The sequence below is a fragment of the Melanotaenia boesemani genome, chromosome 17 (assembly GCF_017639745.1).
Source record: "Melanotaenia boesemani isolate fMelBoe1 chromosome 17, fMelBoe1.pri, whole genome shotgun sequence".
Lineage (NCBI taxonomy): Eukaryota > Metazoa > Chordata > Actinopteri > Atheriniformes > Melanotaeniidae > Melanotaenia > Melanotaenia boesemani.
Genome location: NC_055698.1, coordinates 30355056 through 30381299, shown reverse-complemented (window position 1 = coordinate 30381299; position 26244 = coordinate 30355056). Strand labels below are relative to the sequence as shown.

Here is a 26244-nt window from a genome sequence, read left to right as displayed (position 1 = left end):
GACTGGTCTGTGACGACAGTACTCACTCTGTTCCACCACTTCTGCCTCCCAGGAATGTCTCTTTTTTATTCCTGTGTGTTTCAGGGGCATTTATTTCTTCTTTTTTTTCCTTTCACCTCCTCCTCTTCACCTTCTCTTCTTTATCACTCCACACGAATCCTCTGAAAGTTGCAGATGTGCGGAGCAAAGAAAACCGGAGCATTAATTCCTGGCATTTTGGGAGTCGCCCTTTGGGCCAGGACAGAATGAACAGCGGTCACTTTGGTTTGGTCAGTGTTATTCATGCCTTTCAAAGTGACCACAAGGACCGGCCACTTTGAAGGAAATGGTACACAAACATGAGCGGGCACAGAGCTGAACCTCAACTATATTTGAGTCATTTCTTCCCTCCAAATTCTATGGAAGCAAATTCCTCCCACTTGTAAATGAAAAAATATAGTCAAAGTATCTGATCATTATAGCTAATAATAGAGACTCAAAGACTTAATTACGACATTAAGAAAAAAAAAATCTAAATTATGAGACACAAAGTAATAATTATTAAATTAAAATCATGATTATGAGTCAAAGTCATTATAATGATAAAAAGACATGATTTTATAACAACTTTAAATGTCATAATCTTTCATTTTTATCTGATAAATATTTATTTTCTCATAAAATTAAGATGTTCATCTCATAAATATTACTTTTTATCTCATAATAATGAGTTTTTATTACTTTCAATATCATAATTTTATTTAATAAGTATGACTATCACACAATAATAATTATTTTTTTTTATCATGATTCATATGTTTTTAATCTCATAATAATGAGATACTTTGCCAATATTTTTCGTTTACTAGTGGCAGGAACGGGCTTCCATAAAATCCTTCTGGTTTGGACTGTGTTTGCATCAGTCCTGCTGCAGGGCTGAACTAATGAATAACTCCAAATCTGATGCCACAGAGTTCAAGGACTGAGAGTTTGGGGGGATTTTTGCATCTTGTTTTTTTGTAAATAACTAAAAAGTCTTGGTAAATTTACCCTCAAAGTGAACATCAGGCTGCCAGACTCAACGCTGACTCGCAATGAAAGGAAGCAGTCATGAGGAGATGAAAAGATAGATGGGTGGAGGTAGGAGAGAGATGAGGTCTCACTAAAGAGACCACTGGGAGGGGGGATGATGAGATGGAAGCAGGGGAGAGGCGGAGGCTTGGAGGAGAAACTCTGGCCAAGATTCCTCCACAGGACCCACTCAGGGCGCTGCACAGTTCACACTGCAGGGACAGAGAAGAGGAAGAAACATTTCACCCCTCCTAAGGATCAGGAAACAGTTTCTGTTTATATACGTTTGGATTAAGAGACACATCTGGAACCCCGGAGACGTGTGGGAGGGAAGCAGCCTCCAACAGATGCGTAAAAAGCGTTCAGTGATTCTCTGGAGATGTTTGACTGAATCACTGCAGGTGTGAACGTCAAAGGAAATCTGATCTCTCTATTTTCCACTCCAGTTCCTGCAGCACCTGCTCATCACTGAGATTGGTCTCCAGTCATCCACGTTTGGGACTTCAGAGAGTGGAGCCAATCTTCCAGAGGGGCATTGTTTGTCTGTATTCAAAACACAGCTCAGAGAACTTGTAATTATGCTCACACTGATCTCAGTTTCTGCTGCTGCGTGACTGAGTGGGGGAAGAGGTGGAGGATAGAAGTTTTTCTTGAAGTTTAGAGAAGGTGGAAGAGGGAGGGAGGCGTAAACAGAAGCAGTAAACAGAGCCAGAGCTTTTCTAAACACATCTGTTTGCTTGTGGGATCGGAACTGCAGCAGCTGTGCTGGAAGAAGAGAAGAAGACGCGACAGCGATGGCTTCAGACGCCTCTTTCAAGCAGATCTTCCATCTGAGGACCAGATCCACCTCCACCTTTCTCCTCCTGCTGCTCCTGCTGTCCCTGTTGCTGTGGAGCCAGCAGGCCGAAGCCGTGGTCCAGTCCAGCTTCCAGCGGCTCAGCGGCCGCGAGAAGAAGGAGATGCAGAAGGAGATCCTGAGCATCCTGGGCCTGCCGGTGCGCCCCCGACCCCACCCGCCACTGCGCCCGCCCTCCTCCGCGCCGCTCTTCATGCTGGACCTGTACCACGCCATGTCGGTCGACGGCGGGGATGATGGGAATGAAATCATCGTGAACGGAGCCGGGATGGGGAGGTTTGGAGGAGCTGCGCAGGTCCACCACGTGGCCCTGCCCATCCTCAGCACGCACACGCCGCCGCTGGGGACGGTGGTCAGCGAGGCCGACACGGTGATGAGCTTCGTCAACCTGGGTGAGTTCTTACTGGTGATGAATGGATAAACAGAAAAGTGGGGTTTCACTCAACTAAATGTGAACGAGAAGATGAAATATTGAGAATTACCTTTAAAACATCAGTTTATTGTCAGCTACCAACATTTTCCACAAACGCCTCACGCAGTGTGATCAGCCCATAAAACTTCTCTACATGGCTGAGTTATTACTTATAATGTCAACAGTTTTTCTCAGGAACAGCAGCTCTGTGGGGTAAATATTGATGGGCAGCTTATCCTGTAGGTGATCTACTGGAGTTTTCCAGGCTTTTATATCCCGTCCAGGAGGTTTACAATCCAGCCACAAAATGTAGTGTTTTTTCAGTGACTCTATCCACAAAGAGTGATCCACCATTATTTATCACATTTTCATGATTAATAAAAGATTACTATCACTGTGTGTTGCTAAGGGACCTCTCTTTTATGACTAAATTATTGTCAAACTGTCCATTAATCAGCTTAAATCAGGAGCAGTGAGCAGAAAGTTTTGTGTGTCTGAAAAGAAGAAAATTAATGGTGTGGCTGGAAAAAAGCCAAGATGTTTTTAACACAAAAACCAGCTGAACTGAAGTTGGTTTTATGAGGATAGTAGATGTAAATAGCATAAATAACTGTAAAAAAAAAAAAAAAAAAAAAAAACAGCTGGATAAAAAAGTGTAAATAGTTTCTATTGTGTGTTTGTTTCAATGCCAATATTTTCCTTCTGAAAGCTGAGACTTGAGATAATGATGCAGATGAGAAAAGGCTTGGTCACTGTTGATCCATGTGTTATTTCTACAAAGTTCTAGTTAGTTCTAGTTAGTAATAATTTCTGTTTTCTTATTATTGATACATTAATTTAAAATAATTTTAGCCTCATCTGACAGGCTGAAAATAAACATAAAAATGTTGAGCTTCTACATGCATTTTTTTTATTAAATTAAATAAAGAAAAAAGAAACAGACATAAAAGCAAACAATGTCTTGGGGTTTTAGGGGTTAAACCTGCTGTCAGTGTGGATAAAATATTACAAATCACCAAACTGCTGCTGCAGGTCGACTGAGTGTTGATTTGCTCCATAAACAAGAGCTGAGAAGCAAAAGTTGGATTAACTTCATGGTTTTGTCCTGTTCAATAATCAAACGAAGAGTATGAAAAATGTTAATGGTCCTTATGATTGATAAAACTGTACCTCTGGGCAAGCATTATATAATGTATGGAGGAGTAAAATGATCAGTTTTATTAATTGTCTGTAATCATTGGGGAAACAGGTTTCTGAGCAGCATTTCTAAAAGTTTAAAGATCATTTTCAGTCAGAAAAACTCAGAAATGTTCATCTTTTTGCTGTGTTGAGAATCTTAAAAACAACCACATGGCTTCTTTGTTCACGTGGGAAAACACCCTGTCAAACTTTACATTTCAGTGTAAATAAAAACTAAATTATATTCATATGAATAATATCAAATATACACATATTTAAACCAAACTACAGAAACAGTTTCCAACAGCAGCAGAAAGTTGAAGTAAAGCTTTTCTTTATTGTATGTGCAGGATTTGTTTCTGCACAGCTCTCTGACATGGTCACTGCAGGGTGTTCAGATCCTGAACAGATCATCATCCCTCCACCACCGTGCTTGACAGTTTATATCAGCTGTTTGTGCCGATGGGCTGTGTTTGGTTTTCTCCACTTTGCTCTGGTCTGTCCAAAAGACACAGAAACCTTGTGCTTTGTTCAGATTGACCTTTCCAAACTTTGACAGAAGTAGGGTGTGAAATGTGGTATTGTTTTTGATAATACCTGTAGATTTTGTGTAGCGCAGGACTAAAGACATAACCTTCTTTTCTCTGTATTACATATGGTGCAGTTCTGTGTGGATCATTTAAATAAGCAGGTGTAGCCAATGGATGGCTTGCCTAAATCTTGCTCCCATACATACATATGCAGCAGGACCAGGTTCAAAGATCAGCTTTCAGATGCTAGACCTAGTAGTAAATACTGGCTGGAACTTTTTAACATAAAAACAGGGTTTGCACCAGACACAGAGTGATAGTAAATCTGGACCTTTAAGGACTTAATATTTCCTCACTGTGTCCAGTTCACAGTCTTGATAGATGATACAACTTTAAACTTGGATTTGTGTGACTCTTGTCATGTCAGAGTGTGAGTTTATTTAATAATGTTGAGCAGATAAACACAGTAAAATGACTTAAATTTTTCCAGCTACTTAACAACTAGTCAGTAAGGTCATGTGTCAGTCTGCAGTTCTGTGTCCATTTGTACTGCTCATTTATGTTAGTTAGCTTTGATTAGTAAACTCTGTTCTTTGCATCTTTGGATTTAAGACAGTTTCTCTAACAAAACAAGCTTTTTCTTTCACATCCATGGGCTCTGGATGAACAGTTTTCTGACACTTTAAATCCCAAACTATATAAATGTTTAAAAAATGCTGTTGCATGAGGCTCCTCAGACCCTGCGTGAGTGTTTGTGCTTCCATCAGCAGCCAGGCCGATGCCTATCTGAACATGAAAATTAAACATCCTCTTCTCAATGTGTTCCTTCCTCCTGCTCCTCAGGACACTGATCGCCACTTAGTTTTCTGTGGGAATCGTCTTCCTCAGCTCTGAGCTCTAATAAACTCCCATCAAATGAAGGGGTTCCTCTTTCAAAGTTCTGCTTTGTTATGGGGAAGAGATTGCACCCTAAAATTTATCTGTCAACGCTTCAAAGTCCCAGAAGCTCATCCTCTGAAGCTCAGAGGTTTTGTAAACAAAGGTGACCCACAGTGGAGACGTGTTTCCTTTCAGATAACATGCTTTCATTTGATGAGAAAATGCTTAAAATGTTTTGAAAGTCCTGCTGAACACATGAAACCGTGGAACAGAAACTAGCTGCATCAAGCAGGAGATGGTGTGTGTTCCTACATATGTCATGGGAAGACACAGCTGGACAGAATTAAAGGCCCCGTTGACACACAACGAACGGGATGAAAATACTGCTGTGGAGGAGCGTCTCTAAAAATACCAGGAAGGGCTGCAATTAGTGGTGTGTGTGCTGAGCAGCTGCTGCGGTTCAGAGCACTAAGTGTCTCTAATTACTGCACCGAGTGTGTGTGTGTGTGTGTGCTGATATGAGCACACCCAACCATCCAGGGGTATCCTGTCCTCAGTATCTCTATTTACCACATATTTAATGAGTGTGTGATGGTGCATGTGCACGCAAAATCCCAAAGTTAGGGCTGTTTGATGTACTTGGAGGCTTCCACATGGACACACACACACACACACACTGCTTTGTTTGATGTATGGATTCTCCTGCTCGTCTGTTCTGTTAGTTGTGATGAAAGGCTGCCACTCAGCTACACCTTATGTGGTTCATTGCACGATGAAACGTGGTGCATATGTCTCCTAGGTTTTCTTTTGGTAAATAAAAGCACATCTGGCTGATCTGAATTATATGTTTTCTTTATTTTTATGAAACATAAAATCATTTCTGTTTCATTACTGTATTACCAGCTCTTAAAATGAGGTTAGTCAAACCTCACATGGCAGATTACACCATGACATTATTTATTTAAAAACTACAGAAAACCCAAAAACAGAAACAGTTGTAAATAAGTCCACCTCACAGTTTAGAACAGGGGTGTCTAAAGTCAGTCCTCGAGGGCTGCTGTCCCGAAGGTTTTCATTGTTTCCTGCTTCAACACACCTGACTCAAATATAATGGATCCTATTAGGTTTTGCACAATCACTCATTAATTTGAATCAGGTGGTTTTGGAGCAGGGACACATCGAAAACCTACAGGACTGTGGCCCTTGAGGACTGGAGCTGGACACCCCTGATTTAGAAGGTCACAGAAGCTCCTTAAGCAGCATTAACCTGAAGTAATAGTTTTCTGAATGTTATCAGTGCCTCCCATGGTTAAGGAGGAATTTTATTTTATAATGTTGCTTCAGTTCATTAAGGTTTGCAGCATCTGAAGGTCCCATCGCAGCATTTTAACCCGGCTGAGGTCTGGATGGACTGGATCATGTCTACATCTTGATTCTTTTCTCTTTCAGACATTCTGTTGTAGACCTGCTGCTGTGTTTGGGATCATTGTCCTGCTGCATGAGACAGTTTCTGCCAAGCTCTAGAATACTTTGGTATCCAGAGGAGATTACGGTCCACTCAGTGACTGCAAGGTGTCCAGATCATCAACCCTCCACCACTGTGTTGATAGCTGATATGAGGTGTCTGTGCTGACATGCTGTGTTTGGTTTTCTCTACTTCGGTCTGGTCTCTCAGAAGTCTTGTGGTTTGTTCAGATGCAGCTTTGCCAACCTAAGCCATGCGGCCATGTTCTGTTAAGAGAGAAGAGGCTTTCTCCTGCAGCCCTTCCAAACAAGACACTCTTGTTCTGTTTTTTTCTAAGTATCAGAGGCCTGCTAACGAGCCATTCATTTGATTCAGGTGTGTCGGAGTAGGGCGAATAGAAAAGTTGCAGGATAGCAGCTTTCCAGGACCGGTCTTTGGCACCACTGATCTAATCAGTGCATTGATCAGCAGCACCTGGCTGCTACTCACACTCCTAATTCCCTATGAAAGCAGTAAGGGTGGATTTCTTTTTTCACACACTGTTTCTGCAGTTTGGTTTACATTTTGTTCAGTAACCAATGACTAAGTAGTGTAATATGTCTTGTTAAACTGAGGTATTGATGCTGGACCCAGTAAGTACCAGATGATAACATATGAAATTACTCATTACTCTTACTCTTGTCGTACGTGGTTAAAATTACTAACATCGGCAGTTCATATAGTTAGAGAGCTTAATTCAGTCAGTAATTTGTACATTCTGTATAAATTACTGACATCTAGTGGTAAAGATTGGTGTAGCGTAGGTGTGACTGGACAGTGGCTACCAGTGGCCAAAATTCTTCCAGTCATAAAGTGAACATGTGTGAGTGGATCCTCAGGTGCAGCAATGGCTGCACTACAGATAACTACTTCATTGTGAACATGTGTACTGTCTTCTTCTATGGTCCTTTTAAGGCGTTACTTATCCCAAACGGTGCCCTACCTCCTATCAAAAAAAGCTGGTGCTCCAGTTTTAAAAGAGGATTCTCACTTCTCACACAGAGTTGTTTGTCCATTCAGAGACACTGTAGTAAAAATGGTGGCACAAACATGGCAGCTGCCATGTGGACCCACTGAAAATAGGTATAAACGGTTCATCTAATAAATGGTTATTTAAGTAAAGTGATCAGTAGAAACAGTTTTTAACACGTAATGAGAAAATCATTTGAATAATTTAAAAGCACAAAAACTTTTTAATTTGACATTTTTTGTCATTCAGCTTTGATTTTGTTTCACGCTGTGAAGTGAGGATTCATCTTTCTTCACTGTTCTTCTACTGTGGTCTTTGACTGACTCATCTCCCGCCGCTCTCATCACTTCCACACCTTCACAATGCTGCTCCTCTTCCTCGCTCAGCTTCAGTTCCTCTGTGCTGTGAACCAAAGTTTTCCCAATCAGATTACAGGCAGCCATAAAAAGTTGCTGCCTTTGAAGATTATTGCTGCTTTTGTTGATGAAATTGAGGGAAAAAAGTGGGTTTTTCCTGTGAACTCCTGCCATTTGGCTGCTTTAATGCTCTTAATGTTTTTTTTTTTTATCAGTTTATCTCCATGATGAGCTCGGGGTTGTTGCTTAACTTTTTAATCATGCATTTAGTATCTGATCTCAGATCATGCAAACTGACCACATTTGAAGGTGTTCTGCTGTTTTCATGCTCAGAAATCTGTGTGTGTGTGTGCAGTGGAGCAGGAGCATGACCTCCTGCAGCCTCGTCCATACTGGAAGGAGTTTCGTTTTGACCTGACCCCCCTCCCTCAGGGTGAGACGGTGACGGCAGCAGAGTTTCGGATCTATAAGACGCTGACGGTGGGCCAGAGGGCGAACCGAACTCTGCACATCTCTGTCTATGAGATCCAGCGAGAGAACAGACGCAGGTTTCTTAAAACTTCCTTTTATCTTGTGTTTTATCTCTTCTGGCTGTTAGGAATGTTGGTAAAATCTTGGTTTATAATGCATCTGATATGCATCAATTGCATTAATTTTGTTTTTCCTCCAGAGAGCCGGAGCTTGTGCTGCTGGACATGCAGTCAGTTCCCGCAGGACAGGAGGGCTGGCTGGCCTTTGACGTCACCTCGGCCTCCAACCACTGGCTCCTCCACCCTCGCAGCAACCTGGGGATACGTCTGTATGTGGAGACTGAGGAAGGTGAGCGTGCTGCTGAATCACTGAACTGTGCTCTCATTGTGTTTTCCTGTGATGTGAAATCAAGTTTCTTATGTGGCTTTTTTCTCCTTCAGACCGCTCTTTATCTGCCAGCTGGATCGGATTGGTGGGTCGCAGGGGTCCTCGCTCCAAGCAGCCCTTCATGGTGACCTTCTTCAGGGAGAGTCAGGTCCCGTGTCGGCCGCCGCGAGCTGTCAAGCCACATCCCAGAAAGAGGAAGCCTAAATATGACCTCCCCGTCCCCAACTTCCACAGTTAGGTTCAACAGAGGCACAAATAGTTTTCACAGTCTGGGGCTTTGAACCTTAATTCATGTGGTATAATCAGAGTTCTCAAGAAACACATTTCTGTATCTAAAAAAATTCAGTTTCCCTAAAATATTAGATTTTATTAAACTTGTATGTCTCATGTGTTCAGATCGGAAGACAGCAAACAGTGGAGGTCAGCCGTGTAAGAAGCACGAGCTTTACGTCAGCTTCAGTGATCTGGGATGGAAGGTGACTTCAGCATTTTGTTTCTCTCCTCACTTGCTTTGGTGCTCGACTTGTTTCATCAGCTTCTGGTTAAATAAAATTTATTATAAATGTGTTTTTATTTTTTTTTGAGAAAAGAAAACATGGTCTCCAGTTTTTTCCTCCTTACAGCATGTTGTTTGAATGTTTGATGCCAGATGCATAAAACTCAGATTAGTTTCAGGAGACAGAAGTGATTCGATTTGCTTTGAGGATTAAATGAAACTTGAGGCTGTGCCTCTGCATCCTGGCCTAAAACGTTTTCATGTTACTCAGGACTGGGTTTTGGCCCCACCTGGATACTCGGCGTACTACTGTGATGGAGAATGTTTTTACCCTCTGGGTTCCTGCATGAATGCCACCAACCATGCCCTCATCCAGCAAGTGGTGAGTGCAGCAACAAACACGATGCTGCTCGTGAAACGCTTCGCTCATCTCACACAGTTAAAGACTGAAATATAAGCTGCATGTGACAGTTTAGTCTTCTGTTCCTGTTGAAGCAGTCTACCTTATTTATCTATCTACAAACAGTGTACACAAATTATTAATGATTATTATTAATGATTATTATTAATACACATGCCTTTGTGTATTTACGAATGTGTTCACACATGTCTTAATACATATTTACATATGTATTAATAAACATGAATGTATTTATGTTATATCAAATTGAAACTTTATAAAGAGCTTTTCATGCTGAAGGCAAAAAAAGTGCTTAACATGATGAAAAAAAAAGCAATTCATGCACATTAAAAATAAAACAAGCCTTTACACCCATCAAAATAGATGACATGACAAAAAAAAACATTGTCTTTCACACAGTTGCATGCACACACACACACACACACACACACAAAGCAGCCTCCCCCCCAAATTTTGCACAATATGACTAATTTCTGTCTCTAAACTGAATGTAGTTATAAAATAGTGATAAACATCTGGCTTTATACTGCTGGCTAGATATACATGTGTATGTGTTTATGTATGTTATGTGTATAGACACTTGCATACGTGTGTGTGTGTGTGTGTGTGTGTGTGTGTGTGTGTGTGTGTGTGTGTGTATATATGAATGACACGTATGTATGTAGACACATACTGAGTGTAGTGGTCAGCTCGGTAATGTGTCGACATTGGAGGTGATGGCTGATGGTCAGTCTCACCTCTGTTTTGTGCTGTCAGTCTCTTTGTCTGTGGTAATGTTGTCTGGTTTACACTCCTCTGTACATCCTCTCGTTAGAGCTTCTATGTCTGCTGGCTGACGAGGTGAGAAGTCTGCATCATGGCTGACAGCTCCTGGTCTGTACTTTAGAGTGAAGCAGAAATCTGCTAACTCCAACACCCAACGATGACCCACACCATTTAGTTTGGCCGTCCTCATTACATATGTCAGAGGGCTGTTGTCACTGTACACAGTGAAGTGAGGAGCATGGAAAAGATGATCAGGGAACAGCTCTGTCACAGCCCACTTGAAAGCTAGAAATTCCAGTTTGTAATTTTTCTCTGTAGTGAGTGTTCGTGATCCATATCCTGTCACTCAGTGTGTCCCCTTGGCGCTGATATGAGACAGACCCTCCTCTAATGCATCAACATGTAAGGCCTGGTACACACACGATTTTTTTAATCTTATGAGATTTTTTATCTGGTCGAGATCTCACACGTGAAGATAAAAAAAATCAGTTTTGATCGTACTGTGTTTGGTGTGCACCAAAAATGTAATCACAAAACAACACACATGACGGTGCTGTCCAGCTACTCATCTACAATCTGGTCCTCCGAACCGGACAAACGTCAAAACGTTGAAGAAGAAACATAGCAACAGCAAAAAACAAAGAAGAAGTAACATAGCAACAACCGGCAAACACAGCACACAGCATGGAAGAGGATATACAGGACGAGGGAATGATGGTGGTCTTGGGACTATTGTTTACAGACAAATACAGAAATGAAAAAAATAACAGACTGGAGACGGCGTGAACACGGACTTTATTTACTTCCTTGTTCCCCAGCCAACACGCTCTCTGATTGGCTACATTCCATACCACGTCACCAACCATGCAGTCACAATGAATGAGTCGTTCCTCAGAAATCGTCTCTGAAATATTGAACATGTTTAATATTCCCAGTTGTCAGCTACGACTTGTTTCGGAGCGGATTATCGGGACAAATCGGCTCGTAACACACCACAGACCAAATGATGCTTGTACAGGGAAATCTCGCGATGGTCAGGCGTTTGCTGTCCGAGGTCGGGAAGAGGCAAAATCGGGACAAAAACAACCCAAAATCCTTGTGTGTACCAGGCTTAACACAAATGGTTTTTCAAGGTCAGGTTATGCCACTATTGGGGATCTGAGAGTGTGTCAATCCATCTCTCCAACACTTTCTGGTTTGATGGTGTCCACTCAGTAGGCTGAAATGGGGAAAGCTGGGGGGAGTGGCAGCTTCGGCCCCTCGTGGTCTTTTACCTCTCGATTTTTGGGTGGGACAGCAGTTCATAAAGCAGCTTAGCAATTCTTGAAAAATCAGTGAATGATCTGTAGTAGCCCAGGAAGCTGACCAGAGGTCTAACCTCTTTGGTTTTATTTTTTTCAGTGCTTGAACCGCTTCTACTTCTTTTGTGTTTATCCTGTATCCCTCCTCTGAGATGACACAACCAACAAAACATACTTCTCTTTTGAAGAAGTCACGTTTTTTTGGTCTGAGTTTTATCCCACAGCATTTTTATTTCTTCAATACCTTCCTCACGTTGTCAATATCGCTGTCAAAATCTTTACTGAAAACTAAGACCTCATCAAGGTAGAGTACACATATCTCATCCCTCATGTCTCCAAGGCAGCCCCCCCATATACCGCTGGAAAGCTGGGGCATTTGTCAGTCCAAAGGGGATCCTGAGCAACTCATATAATACCCAGGGTGTGACGAAAGCTGTATCTTTCCTTGCTGACAAAGCCCTGATGTGGTATGCTTACACATGAATGTATGTATATAAGCTTTTCCTTGATCAAGCACAGTGAACCAAGAGTTTTCTCCCAGGTTCTCCAAGATTTCTTGAATTCTTGGGATGGGGTGTCTTTTCATTGAGCTGTTGATAATCAACAGAGTCGAATAAAAGAATCTTTTTTTTTTCTTATAACCACTGTTGGTGATGAGTATGAAGATGTGGATTTCTGGATCCATCCTCTGCTCAGTAGATCTTATATGTGCTTTTTCACTTCTTGATAACGATGACGAGGGATAGCATTGCATGTTTTTGTAACTGGGGTGTCATCCTTAAGAAGTATTGTCATCTGAAGATCAGGAATGCATCCAGTATCCCAGTCATTCTGAGCAAAAACCTCACTCTCCTCCCTCAGCATCTGTCTCACCTTGTGCTGCTGTTCTGTTGTCAAATGGGAGAGGTTGACATATTTTGCATTGGATGTACTATAGTTCCATCAAACATCCCCTTTGGTGTAACTTGATATGGTTGTGCTTGGCTGTTTTTGCTCCCATCTGCATTTTCATGTTGTGGCTAAGACACTGCTGTATGCATACACGTATGTATGTATGTGTGTATGCGTGTGTGTATGTATGCGTGTATGTCTGTAATAACAAACATATACATTTTAAATATACACATGTATGTATGTATGTCTGTAATAACACACATATGTATGTTGAATATAAACATGTATGTATGTATGTACGTATGTATGCATGTATGCACATGTATGTATGTATGTATGCATGCATGTATGCACATGTATGTATGTATGTATGTATGTATGCACATGTATGTATGTATGCATGTATGCACATGTATGTATGTATACATGTATGCACATGTATGTATGTATTTATGTATGTATGCATGTATGCACATGTAAGTATGTATGTATGTATGCATGTATGCACATGTATGTATGCATGTATGCACATGTATGTATGTATGTATGTATGTATGTATGTATACACATGTATGTATGTATGTATGTATGTATGTATGTATGTATACACATGTATGCATGTATACGTATGTATGCATGTATGTATGTATGTATACGTATGTATGTATGTATGCATGTATGTATGCATGTATGTATGTATGTATACACATGTATGTATGCATGTATGTATGTATACACATGTGTGCATGTATGTATGTATACGTATGTATGTATGTATGCATGTATGTATGCATGTATGTATGTATACGTATGTATGTATGTATGTATGTATGTATGCATGCATGTATGTATGTATACACATGCATATATGTATGTATATATGCACATGCATGTATGTATGTATGTATACACATGCATGTCTACACATGTATGTATGTATGTATGTATGTATGCACATGCATGTATGTATGTATACGCATGTATGTATGTATGTATACGCATGTATGTATGTATGTATACACATGTATGTATGTATGTATGTATGTATCCATATGTATGTATGTATACACATGTATGCTTGTATGTATGTATACTTATGTATGTATGCATGTATGTATGTATACGTATGTATGTATGTATGTATGCATGCATGTATGTATGTATGTATGTATGTATGTATGTATGTATGCATGCATGTATGTATGTATGTATGTATGTATACACATGTATGCATGTATGTATGTATACGTATGTATGCATGTATGTATGTATACGTATGTATGTATGTATGCATGTATGTATGTATACACATGTATGTATGTATGTATGTATGTATGTATGCACATGCATGTATGTATGTATGCACATGCATGTATGTATGTATGCACATGCATGTATGTATGTATACACATGTATGTCTACACATGTATGTATGTATACACATGTATGTATGTATGTATGTATGTATGTATCCATATGTATGTATGTATACACATGTATGCTTGTATGTATGTATACTTATGTATGTATGCATGTATGTATGTATACGTACGTATGTATGTATGTATGTATGTATGTATGTATGTATACGTATGTATGCATGTATGTATGTATACGTATGTATGTATGCATGTATGTATGTATACACATGTATGTATGTATGTATGTATGTATGTATGTATGCACATGCATGTATGTATGTATACACATGTATGTCTACACATGTATGTATGTATGTATGCACATGCATGTATGTATGTATGTATACACATGCATGTCTACACATGTATGTATGTATGTATGTATGTATGTATGTATGTATGTGTGTGTGTGTGTGTGTGTGTGTGTGTGTGTGTGTGTGTGTGTGTGTGTGTGTGTGTGTGTATGTATGTATGTATGTATGTATGTATGTATGCATGTATGTATGTATGTATGTATACACATGTATGTATGTATGTATACACATGTACGTATGTATGTATGTATACACAGGTATGTATACACATGTACGTATGTATGTATGTATACATATGTATGTATGTATTCACATGTATGTATGTATGTATACACATGTATGTATGTATGTATACACATGTATGCTTGTATGTATGTATACGTATGTATGTATACGTATGTATGTATGTATTCACATGTATGTATGTATGTATACACATGTATGTATGTATGCCTGTATGTATGTATGTATGTATGCCTGTATGTATGTATGTATGTATACACATGTATGTATGTATACGTATGTATGTATGTATGCCTGTATGTATGTATGTATGTATACACATGTATGTATGTATGTATGTATGTATGTATGTATGTATGTATGTATGTATGTATACACATGTACGTATGTATGTATGTATGTATGTATACACATGTACGTATGTATGTATGTATACACAGGTATGTATACACATGTACGTATGTATGTATGTATACATATGTATGTATGTATTCACATGTATGTATGTATGTATACACATGTATGTATGTATGTATAGACATGTATGTATATATGTATGTATACACATGTTTGTATATATGTATGTATACACATGCATGTATGTATGTATTTATACACATGTATGTATGTATGTATGTATGTATGTATACACATGTATGTATGTATGTATGTATGTATGTATGTATACATATGTATGTATGTATACACATGTATGCTTGTATGTATGTATACGTATGTATGTATACGTATGTATGTATGTATGTATGCATGCATGTATGTATGTATGTATGTATGTATACACATGCATGTATGTATGTATTTATACACATGTATGTATGTATGTATGTATGTATGTATGTATACACATGTATGTATGTATGTATGTATGTATGTATGTATGTATGTATACATATGTATGTATGTATACACATGTATGCTTGTATGTATGTATACGTATGTATGTATACGTATGTATGTATGTATGCATGCATGTATGTATGTATGTATGTATGTATACACATGCATGCATGTATGTATGTATGCGTATGTATGCATGTATGTATGTATACGTATGTATGTATGTATGCATGTATGTATGTATACACATGTATGTATGTATGTATGTATGTATGCACATGCATGTATGTATGTATGCACATGCATGTATGTATGTATACACATGCATGTATGTATTTATACACATGTATGTCTACACATGTATGTATGTATGCACATGCATGTATGTATGTATACGCATGTATGTATGTATACGTATGTATGTATGTATACGTATGTATGTATGTATGCATGTATGTATTTATACGTATGTATGTATGTATGCATGTATGTATGTATACGTATGTATGCATGCATGTATGTATGTATGTATGTATACACATGTATCTATGTATGTATACGTATGTATGTATGTATGCATGTATACATATGTATGTATACACATGTATGTATGTATATATACACATGTATGTATGTATGTATGCATGTATACATATGTATGCATGTATACATATGTATGTATGTATACACATGTATGCATGTATGTATGTATAAATATGTAGGTATGTATGCATGTATATATGTATACGTATGTATGTATGTATGCATGTATATATGTATATATGTATACACATGTATGAATGTATTTACATGTATGTATGTATGTATTTATACACATGTATGTATACACATGTATGTATATATGTATGTATGTATGCAAATGCATGTATGTATATATACACATGTATGTATACACATGTACATATGTATGTATGTATTTATACATATGTATGTATGTATTCACATGTATGCATGTATGTATGTATGTATGTATGTATGTATGTATACACATGTATGTATACACATGTATGTATACACATGTACGTATGTATGTATGTATGTATACACATGTACGTATGTATGTATGTATGTATGTATAGACATGTATGTATGTATGTATGTATGTATGTATACATATGTATGTATGTATACACATGTACACATGTATGTACACGTATGTATGTATGTATGTATGTATATATGTATGTATACATATGCATGTATGTATGTATTTATACACATGTATGCATGTATGTATGTATGTATGCACATGTATGTATGTATGTATACACATGTATGTATATATGTATGTATACAAATGTATGTATGTATATATATATACACATGTATGTATACACATGTACGTATGTATGTATGTATGTGTACATATGTATGTATGTATTCACATGTATGCATATATGTATGTATACGTATGTATGTATGTATGCATGTATGTATGTATGTATGTATACACATGTATGTATGTATGTATGCACATGCATGTATGTATGTATACACATGTATGTATGTATGTATGTATGTATGCACATGTATGTATACACATGTACGTATGTATGTATGTGTACACATGTATGTATGTATGATTGTATGTATGTTTACACATGTATGTATGTATGTATACACATGTATGTATGTATGTATGTATGTATGTATGTATACACATGTATCTATATATGTATGTATGTATACAAATGTATGTATGTATGTATACACATGTATGTATACACATGTACGTATGTATGTATATATGTATGTATACATATGTATGTATGTATTCACATGTATGCATGTATGTATGTATACGTATGTATGTATGTATGCCTGTATGTATGTATGTATGTATACACATGTATGTATGTATGTATGTATGTATGTATGTATGTATACACATGTACGTATGTATGTATGTATGTATGTATACACATGTACGTATGTATGTATGTATACACAGGTATGTATACACATGTACGTATGTATGTATACACATGTATGTATGTATTCACATGTATGTATGTATGTATACACATGTATGTATGTATGCCTGTATGTATGTATGTATGTATGTATACACATGTATGTATGTATACGTATGTATGTATGTATGCCTGTATGTATGTATGTATGTATACACATGTATGTATGTATGTATGTATGTATGTATACACATGTACGTATGTATGTATGTATGTATGTATACACATGTACGTATGTATGTATGTATACACAGGTATGTATACACATGTACGTATGTATGTATGTATGTATACATATGTATGTATGTATTCACATGTATGTATGTATGTATTCACATGTATGTATGTATGTATACACATGTATGTATGTATGTATAGACATGTATGTATATATGTATGTATACACATGTTTGTATATATGTATGTATACACATGCATGTATGTATTTATACACATGTATGTATGTATGTATGTATGTATGTACGTATGCATGTATGTACACGTATGTATGTATGTATGCATGTATATATGTATGTATACACATGTATGTATATATGTATGTATACACATGCATGTATGTATGTATGTATACACATGTATGTATATATGTATGCAGGTACACACATGTATGTATGTATACGCAGGTACACACATGTATGTATGTAGATATATGCATGTAGTTATGTGCATGTATGTCTGTATATATATATATATATACATATATATATATATATATGTGTATGCATGCATAGATGTGTATTGACACATTTATACAGACAAGCACACATATAGACATATGTACATACATGCATTAACACAAACATGCATAAATACGTGTATTCATACATGCATACATGTGTATTCATACGTAGAGGACTGCATACATACATACATATGTGTATTTAGACATACTTACACATGTGTATTAATTCATACATGCATATATGTGTATCCATACATGCACACGTGCAATATTTTTCCTCTACACTTATGAAAGATGTGAACTTCTCTCTATTTCTTTACAAGATATGACACCACTTCTAAGCAGAACAAAACATGTCAAACAGCAAAATAAGCATGAGGTTCAATAATCTGTTTCTTTGGAGACGTGTGGACAGTTTCACTTCTCAGTACAGAATAAATATGGACTGTGTCCTCTCTGTTCCGGCAGGTCCATCTCCTGAAGCCTCAAGAGGTCCCAAAGGCCTGCTGCGCTCCCACGAAGCTCAGCCCCATCTCCGTCCTGTTCTATGACGACAACAACAACGTCATCCTCAAAAAGCATCGCAACATGGTGGTTAAGACTTGCGGGTGCCTATGAGACGAGACAAGCATCTGCCATCCAGACTCCAGTTTACACTAAAAATGCCTGTGGATGATTTAGCTTTCAGGACATGAACTCTTAAGGGCTTTGCAGTGAGTTGGATATCTCTTGTGTTTAAGGTCGGATCAACAGCTCGTCACCCCTGTTTTTGGTAAACTAGAACCAGGTGCACGTTCAGGAGAGGTTCAACTCTGGAACCAGTTAACTTCTCTACAGGTCAAAGATCCATGTCATGAGGTTATAGATATGATCCAGTTATCATTAACTTAGTGGGCCCAGTGTTTTAAATATAGTAAAAATCAGGCACAAAATCAGACGAGTGATGAGTTGCATTTGGTTTTTAATTTGAAAAAATCACCTTCAAAGAGAATGAGTAGCAGGAGTGTAGAATAAACACCAGCACAAAAAAAACAAAAAAACAAAACAAAACAAGGGAATAAGCTCATTTTGATACGCTGCTACTTGAACTTAAGACAATTAAAAAGGTTCAACTCTGGTTGGAACTGTTCCCCGTTGGTTTAGACAGACTCAATCTACATTGAATCTGTTTCAGGTCGCATAGACTCCTGATATGAGCGGTTACCACAGTGCTGGTAACTGTACAGCTCTTCTTTCTGTCTAAATACCCCTTTTTAACCAACAGCTGGGGTTGAAAAGGGATATTTATGTTTATAATAATGTACCGAAGGTTAGTCTTACTTCACTTTATGATAAAACATCTTTATCGACAGCTTTCAGTTCTGAAAAAGTAAAATAAAACTGAGGTGGATCCAGAGGCCTCTCATGGTGCCTTGTTCGGAAAGAAGAAAATGCTAGAATTACAGAGATTAACTGTATTCAGTGAATCTAAATGTATGTGCTTCAGTCGTATTTAAAATTAATTGTAAATAATCCAATTTGTGTACATTTTATTTGGCCTAACCTCTGAATCCACTGCTTTCATATATTTAAATTAAATCTGTACAAAAGTAATTCGGAAAAGCTGACAAATGATTGTGATTTTCTACAATTGCCATTATGCTTACAGTAACAATAAAGATCTATAAGAAATAATTATATAAAATGTTCTATTTGTAATTATTCAAGAAGGTAATTACTGCCCCCCCTCCCAAAAAAAAAAAAAATTAAAAAGAGAGGAAGGGTACCGTTCAGCAGTGGTTTAACATAACTATGAAATTTGAGGAAACACTGAAGGATTGAAGGATCATATTTCCTGTAAATCGGGGTGTCCAGCGTCGGCCCTCAGTGGTTGCTGTCCTGCAGGTTTTAGATACTTCCTGCTTCAACACACCTGGGTCAGATTAATGAGTAACAGGTTTCTGCAGAACCTGATCACTTGTTGGGATCCATTTAATTTGAATCAGCAGGGAAACATCAAAGCCTGCAGAACGGAGCTGCGGGTTAATATATTGGTGGACGACACTGGACATCTCCGCTGCAGATGAAGACAGAAAGAATAAAGAATAAAGGTCTTGGGTCCCGAAGTTAGTCCTTTTCTTTAACAGGAAACTAAGCAGAACGGATTTAGATGCTTATTTGTCAACAGTGGGTGTAGTGTTTAAGATGGGTGTCATCTCCAACGTCACCACTAGATGTCACTAACTGCTGCTTTTTTTTTTAATATCCAGCTGTAAACTGAAAGTTTATAAAGCTGCTGCGCTCGTACCAGAAAGCAGGTTCAACTGAAAGAAACTGAGTGAACTGAGTCTGTTTCTGGTTTGACTCGGGTAAATCAACTCCGAGTATCTTTACCCAGAGTTAGAAACATGATTAACTGGATTCACCATGGCAACTGCTGACAAAGGTTGCTAGTTGTTTAACCCCACTGGAGAAAGAGATTCTCATACAAGCGTATGAGGAATATGAAGAGGGGTTCTGAGGAAAACAAAGGAATGCTGCTGTTAAGCAGAGAGGCATCATGGGAGAAAACTGCTGCCTGAGTTAATGTGGAATCCACTGGTACTTAACTTTATTAAAACTGTAGCATGTGGGTTAATATGCTGGTGGATAAAATAAACCGTTTTGTTTACGTTCAATCCTAACAGAAATAAAAGCTGTCCAAGACCATGATTGGACGTCTGTTATTTCTGGTTCACACCAGCTGATATACAAACGTAAATCCCATTAACACCTACATGTCCTCTCACCTAACATCCTGATTTCTGGCCTGACTCCATGCACCGTCTTTCTAAAATCTATGTTGCCAGTGTCATAAAGAAAAGGTCCCATTTAAATCCATCCGGTATCATGACCCCAAACTCGCTCCGACAAAAATGTGCCATTTGATGACAAGTCTTACCTCTGAGTTTTTTTTTTTTTTTTTACAGCTTAGGCTTAACATACTTCAGCGTTTAAACAAACTGCTTTCTGGAACGGGCCCAATATCCCTACAAGAGAAAAAGATTAATTTTGATGTTTTCAGTGTCTGCTTCTACCTGCCAACACCAACCTTTTTTTTCTAATACCATCAACAAAGTCAACCAAGAACACCAGTCACATTAAATACATTGTTCAGTTTATTGAAAAAGGGTAGAAAAAAAGACAAAGCAAATTTGGTTAGTTTCTTGCCAGTTAATAAAGAATAAACCATTTTGTTAATACTAAATGATTTAACTCTCAGTCCTTGGGGCTAAGTCATGTTTCTTTAAACTACAAATGAATTTGAGGACAACGCAGCTTGCTTTAAACAAAAAAAAAAAAACCCTCTCGTCCTGGTTCATCTGAAGTGGATTGTGATTATTGCTGCAGGAGGACGACACAGAAATGAACGAGGAAGAATCTTAAGAAGAAAAAGCTAAAGTTGCTGTGTGGTGTATTGTGAGGTACGGTTGTAAGGTGTTACTGAGTGTGGACACCTGTGGAGCAGCAGCAGCACAGAGGAGGCAAAGCCGTGGACTCTTCTGGGGGGAGGGGCTGAATATCTGAGGAGAGAATATCCCTCATTTTTAAAAACAGCCATAAGAATCTGAGGTTCAGTGGTGGTTTTAGTCATTTCAAGGGGCTGCTACTCATGCATATCCTTTAAGCCGCTCTGGACAGGACAAAAAGCTTGAAGTTGTAACGTTTGAGCCAAACAGCTGTGCCACATCTGTGTGCACTAATGAGGAAACCTGTTGTGAATGCGTCGTCTCTTCCTCCAGACGACCTGTTAGATCTTTTTAACATCAGCTCTTCCCATCATGAGTCACAGAATCGTTGTTTTCAGTGTTAGCTGACAACCTTGCTGGTTCTGTTTTCTGGGAACCCCCCTCCCCCATCTGGAATAGTAAGGTACACAATAAATATATAAAAAAAAAGAAAAAAAAATGGCTGCTGGTGTACGTCTGCCCCGCCGTTCCTGTTTTCTCTTATACAAACACACACGTACAGACACAGCACATAAACACATCCACCCCCTCCCGCCTTCCCAGCCCACTGTCCAGGAATACCAACAGCTCCCAGTGTTCGGCAACGTCCTTCAGGTGCCGTGACGCAGCGTTTAGTCCGTGGTCATTGTGTATCTGAAAGCAACAGATCAGGGTTTTTCTTTGAGTGTTAACAATGAAAACATTCCAAGATGAATCATTATTTCCACTATAACAGATGAGAGGTGGCAGGGTCTGTACTACGAAGCAGGATCAGAGTCTTAGAGGTGACTTCAGGCGATGTTTACTTTTTTTTTTTTTGTTACATCGGGAGCTTTCGGGTCATTTTGGCCAGACGTGCCCCTCATGATTTTACTAAAGCCACGTTTCCACCAGCCAGTCCGGGCTGGTTTGGTTCAATAAACACTGACCTCTGTTACATTTCCACAGCCACCCGTACCTTCACCTGCCAGGTGGCTTATCAGCTGGACAGTGATAGATGTACAGTGTGCCGTCATAATGGCGTGACACCCTTAAATTATCAAAAAGAACGCGACACAGAAACAAAGGAGTACGATGGACATCCAGCAGGTCTTCTTCTTGGCACATGGCTTTAAACAGCAAAAAAATCCACCTCATATTTAAACATGGAGCCGTTGCTGCTTTGTTTTTTGTGCTGAGTCACACCGGAAGTGATGACTTATTCGACCAATCATTGGATTGCAGAGTGTCAAGCTCCACTCTTTTGGGTTGGACTGGTAAAGGCGGATTTATGGTCATGCGGCATCTGCGTAACCGCTGTAGGCTCGACGTAGGCTCGGTGTAGCTCCACAGAGGCTCGACGCGCACCTCTTCCAGACCTGACGTGCACCCCTGCAATGCAGACAGTTACGTGGAGGTACTCCCTTGTGATTGGTCAGTTTGGGATCACATGTTGCCGGATATCTGGATCTTCTCGCTGAATTTGTGTGGTAACCACTGTTTTTTAAAACAATAAGCAGTGGATCAAGACGATGAGAGACTGATCGTTTTCTTCCACAAGCAAATAAAGACACTGACCCATACTGGACGCCATTGTTGTTTAAAACAGGAAATACTTACAAAAACTGAAGTGAACTATCAAAAGAACTCCGACCTGGTGAGTTTACCGGCCGATACCACCCCTGCTGCCACCTTCAGGTTAGGAGGAGAAACTGCAACACGGTATGCTTGAGTGTGAGCGCAAACTCACCAGCGTCAGCTATGCCGTGGCCGACCGCACGCAGACGCCACGCAAGCATAAATCCGCCTTAAGACCGAGACCAGAAGGGTCCCAAAAAAGTAGGACGGGTCAGATTGAATATTCTGGAGCTGTTGATCTAGCAGAGTTTTATGGGGTTAATGGAGTTTAACTACCTGCATTTTATGTTTATATTTCTTATGTTGGAATAAACTATCATCCTATATTTTTGTGAGAAGTATGCATCTCTGGGTGGATATACCAGGTTAGCACCCCACATTGTGCTTAGTATTTGCATCAGAGTTTGTAAAGTCGGAAAATAAAAAATGAATAAACAAAAGACCCTGAATATGTTGAAATTGCTTCGTAGCACAAACCCCAGGAAGATAACAGACACTACTCACCAGGGTTCAGGTCTAGTCAGCGGTCCTTTATGCCTGAACGTCCGCCAGCTCAGGAGGCATGGGGGACTTGGGATGTTTGCTCTCAAAGTGCTGCTTGAAGGTTTTTGGGTCGGGCATTTGTGTCTGAAAGAATCAGGATAAAGAACCAGTTCAGTCTAATTTCTGGAAAAAAAATGACAAGTTTCCAAACCTGCATTACATAATAAATCCAAATGTCTCCACAGTCGGATTACTCAGTTTACAGATTTACAAACAGGTTTTTGTCTAGGGGTCTAGAAAGAAGGGGGAAAAATAAATAAATAAATCAAATCAAATGAAGAGGGGCTGTGAATCACGTTTTACTACAACAACACAGCTGGTTGGTGGTCAAGCATTCAGAGCATTTAATAGAATAAATACAGAGTTGGTGAATCCTGATTAGGGATAGCTGCAGGACGACTCATCTGACGTACCAAATAACTTTGTTTTCGTTTCATGTGAAAGTTTCTCTGATTTGCTGTTATGGTTCAGACATAATCGTTTATGGAAACTGACAATATTGAGGCATCTTTCCGAATAATTAATTGTGGCTTTCAATACCCCAATTAATCCTGAAACTAAGCAATCATGACATCTATATTTATAAACTACACCACACCAGTATGTAGCTCTCTGCAGTGGCTCGTACTGACCCGGCAGACAGGGCAGGTGTGGACCAGTGCGGCCTTGGCAGCGGTCTTCTGGTCAGCGCCCTGAGCTTTCTTTTTCTCTGCCGCCTTCTTGGCGTTTTTCTGCTGGGACTGAATCTTCTGCTGTCCACGAGCCATGGCCCTTAGCTTCCACCTGCAGGAGGAAACCAAGAGTTGCAGATTTTAAGGACATATGAAGACACGCCTGCTTGAAAAGCTTCAGCCTTAAATCACAGCTTCCCCATATAATAATATAAACATTCATGATTTGTGATGAATCGGCAACAGACCGACTAGTGACGGCATAAATCCTGATATATAATGAATGTAGGACATTTCAGTAGAACTATGTGATGGTAATTCCTTAATCTCAAATTATTTACTGAAACAAAACTTAAGAACAGTTGTTTATACCTCTACATTAAATGTCAATGCATCATTAACTTGTGTGTTAGGCGTCTTCTTGGTCTGATGATGTCTAAATGTAAACAGGATGAAGAAGAGGACTGTTTACACAGAAGCCGTCATGGAACAGAACATTTAGTGGTTCATTCAGGGTTTAAACATACTTTTTAATTTCTTTTTTTGGTAGAAACTTACCTTGTTAAAGAACAGCATGTTAAGAAATGCAGAGTTATTGAAGAGATGTACATGTGAATTTAAAAGTTTAGAGGGTCAAATTAACTTCCCCTATAAAGATTATAATGGATTGTAGGTTTGTAGATTGATATGCAAAAAATCAAATATATCTAACTTTTTGTGAGTAGTGTATATTTAAGCTATTCTTTTGACAGCTAATGTGACATTTCCTCTTGTAAAACTGTTTGAAACACTGCTGGAGAGACCCATTTAACACTTTGAAAACCACCACTTTAACTTAAGTCAGCAGGTTCGTGTTGGAAAAATGGTTGAACACCTAAACTTCTGTTTCCATAATAAAAGCTTTGGAAATATTTCAGATGGATAAATAAAACTGACTTGTGTGAAGCCGTTTAAGTGTAGTCTCAATACTGCAAAGTACACAGCCATCTCAGCATGTTAACTCACACTTGGTTTATAGCTTGTTTAGCAGACTTCAATTACACCAAGTTCCCTGCAATAAACCTGACATTTAAAAAAAGTAAACTACTCATTGGCGTAAAACTGGGAACTCGATATAATAGTAAGCTAAACTAATTGAAGTAAACAACAGTAAAAACACTACAGCCTTAACAATGCAAAACAACTGAATCAGGACTTCAAACCCTGAACTTTGGCAAATTATACTGATTATAATCTTGATGGGATAGCTGCATTTACCTGTGTTACATTTATCAACCTAAAAAACACGAATGACTGAACTCAGAACATATGAGGAAAGCATATTATTTATTATGGTATATTCTTATCAAGTACGTTCAATCCAACCAATGTCATTACATAAAGCTTTAATATATTTCTAGTTTACTTGTTTAACAGGAATTTTAACACAAAAATACTTCTCACACAAACTCAAATCTTAAGACCCATAACGCGTTACATAAAACCACTTAAACCAACATCAGCTAGCTTCAGTTAGCTCCTGACGATTTAACCGGCGCAGCAACGACCGGTCTAGTTTAACAATCTGAGAGTATTAAATTGATAACTACAATAACTCTAAGCGCAGTAATTTATGTTGTTCATACGTAAAGGTTTCTTTAAACAACAGGTTGGATAAAAGCTAACTACATCGTCTGGAAAGGCCTCTCATCACCCGGCGCCGCCTTGCTAACGCTCCTAGCAGTCGAAGCTAAAGCTACATGTGACTTCAAATTGGTGGTTAACAAGGTATTGTTGCAGTAATAATTTAAATGTTTATTGTACAGATTAATATCAAATAACACCAAATCAGGTTTCAGTTGTTTAACTGTGAGAAATAATTTGTTGTTAGACAAATTTACCTACGAGATTCGACTCTGCCCTCGCTCCTTTGTCGTTCTCTTTTTTTTATGCCAGAAGTTTT

General features: G+C 38.5%; 2 protein-coding genes across 3 annotated transcripts; one reads left to right on the top strand and one right to left on the bottom strand.

Moving 5' to 3' along the window:
- The first annotated feature begins 1236 nt into the window (after positions 1–1236).
- Positions 1237–21382, top strand: bmp8a (bone morphogenetic protein 8a). Its single transcript, XM_042011773.1, has 7 exons — positions 1237–2298; positions 8092–8284; positions 8407–8555; positions 8648–8827; positions 8991–9070; positions 9362–9472; positions 18473–21382. The coding sequence occupies exons 1-7, from the start codon at positions 1845–1847 to the stop codon at positions 18620–18622; spliced, it is 1317 nt and encodes a 438-aa protein (XP_041867707.1). The 5' UTR covers positions 1237–1844; the 3' UTR covers positions 18623–21382.
- Positions 21119–26244, bottom strand: zgc:91910 (uncharacterized protein LOC445276 homolog). Of its 2 annotated transcripts, none has more exons than XM_042011775.1 (4): positions 26183–26244; positions 24264–24414; positions 23593–23715; positions 21119–22125 (listed from the first exon to the last, which is right to left on the bottom strand). In XM_042011775.1, exons 2-3 carry the CDS (start codon positions 24396–24398, stop codon positions 23620–23622), a joined length of 231 nt encoding a protein of 76 aa, XP_041867709.1. In that variant the 5' UTR covers positions 24399–24414; positions 26183–26244; the 3' UTR covers positions 21119–22125; positions 23593–23619. The 2 variants fall into 2 exon arrangements, with proteins under 2 accessions (XP_041867709.1, XP_041867710.1); XM_042011776.1 differs by having other exon boundaries at positions 26187–26244.

Bases quoted from the DNA above. Each gene is read 5' to 3' on its own strand.
- bmp8a (XM_042011773.1), top strand. From the start codon at position 1,845: ATGGCTTCAGACGCCTCTTTCAAGCAGATCTTCCATCTGAGGACCAGA. The intron at 8,556-8,647 runs GTGAGCGTGCTG...TTTCTCCTTCAG, and splicing joins GTATGTGGAGACTGAGGAAG to ACCGCTCTTTATCTGCCAGC. The intron at 9,473-18,472 runs GTGAGTGCAGCA...CTGTTCCGGCAG, and splicing joins ATGCCCTCATCCAGCAAGTG to GTCCATCTCCTGAAGCCTCA.
- zgc:91910 (XM_042011775.1), bottom strand. From the start codon at position 24,398: ATGGCTCGTGGACAGCAGAAGATTCAGTCCCAGCAGAAAAACGCCAAG. The intron at 23,716-24,263 runs GTCAGTACGAGC...TGATTCTTTCAG, and splicing joins ACACCTGCCCTGTCTGCCGG to ACACAAATGCCCGACCCAAA.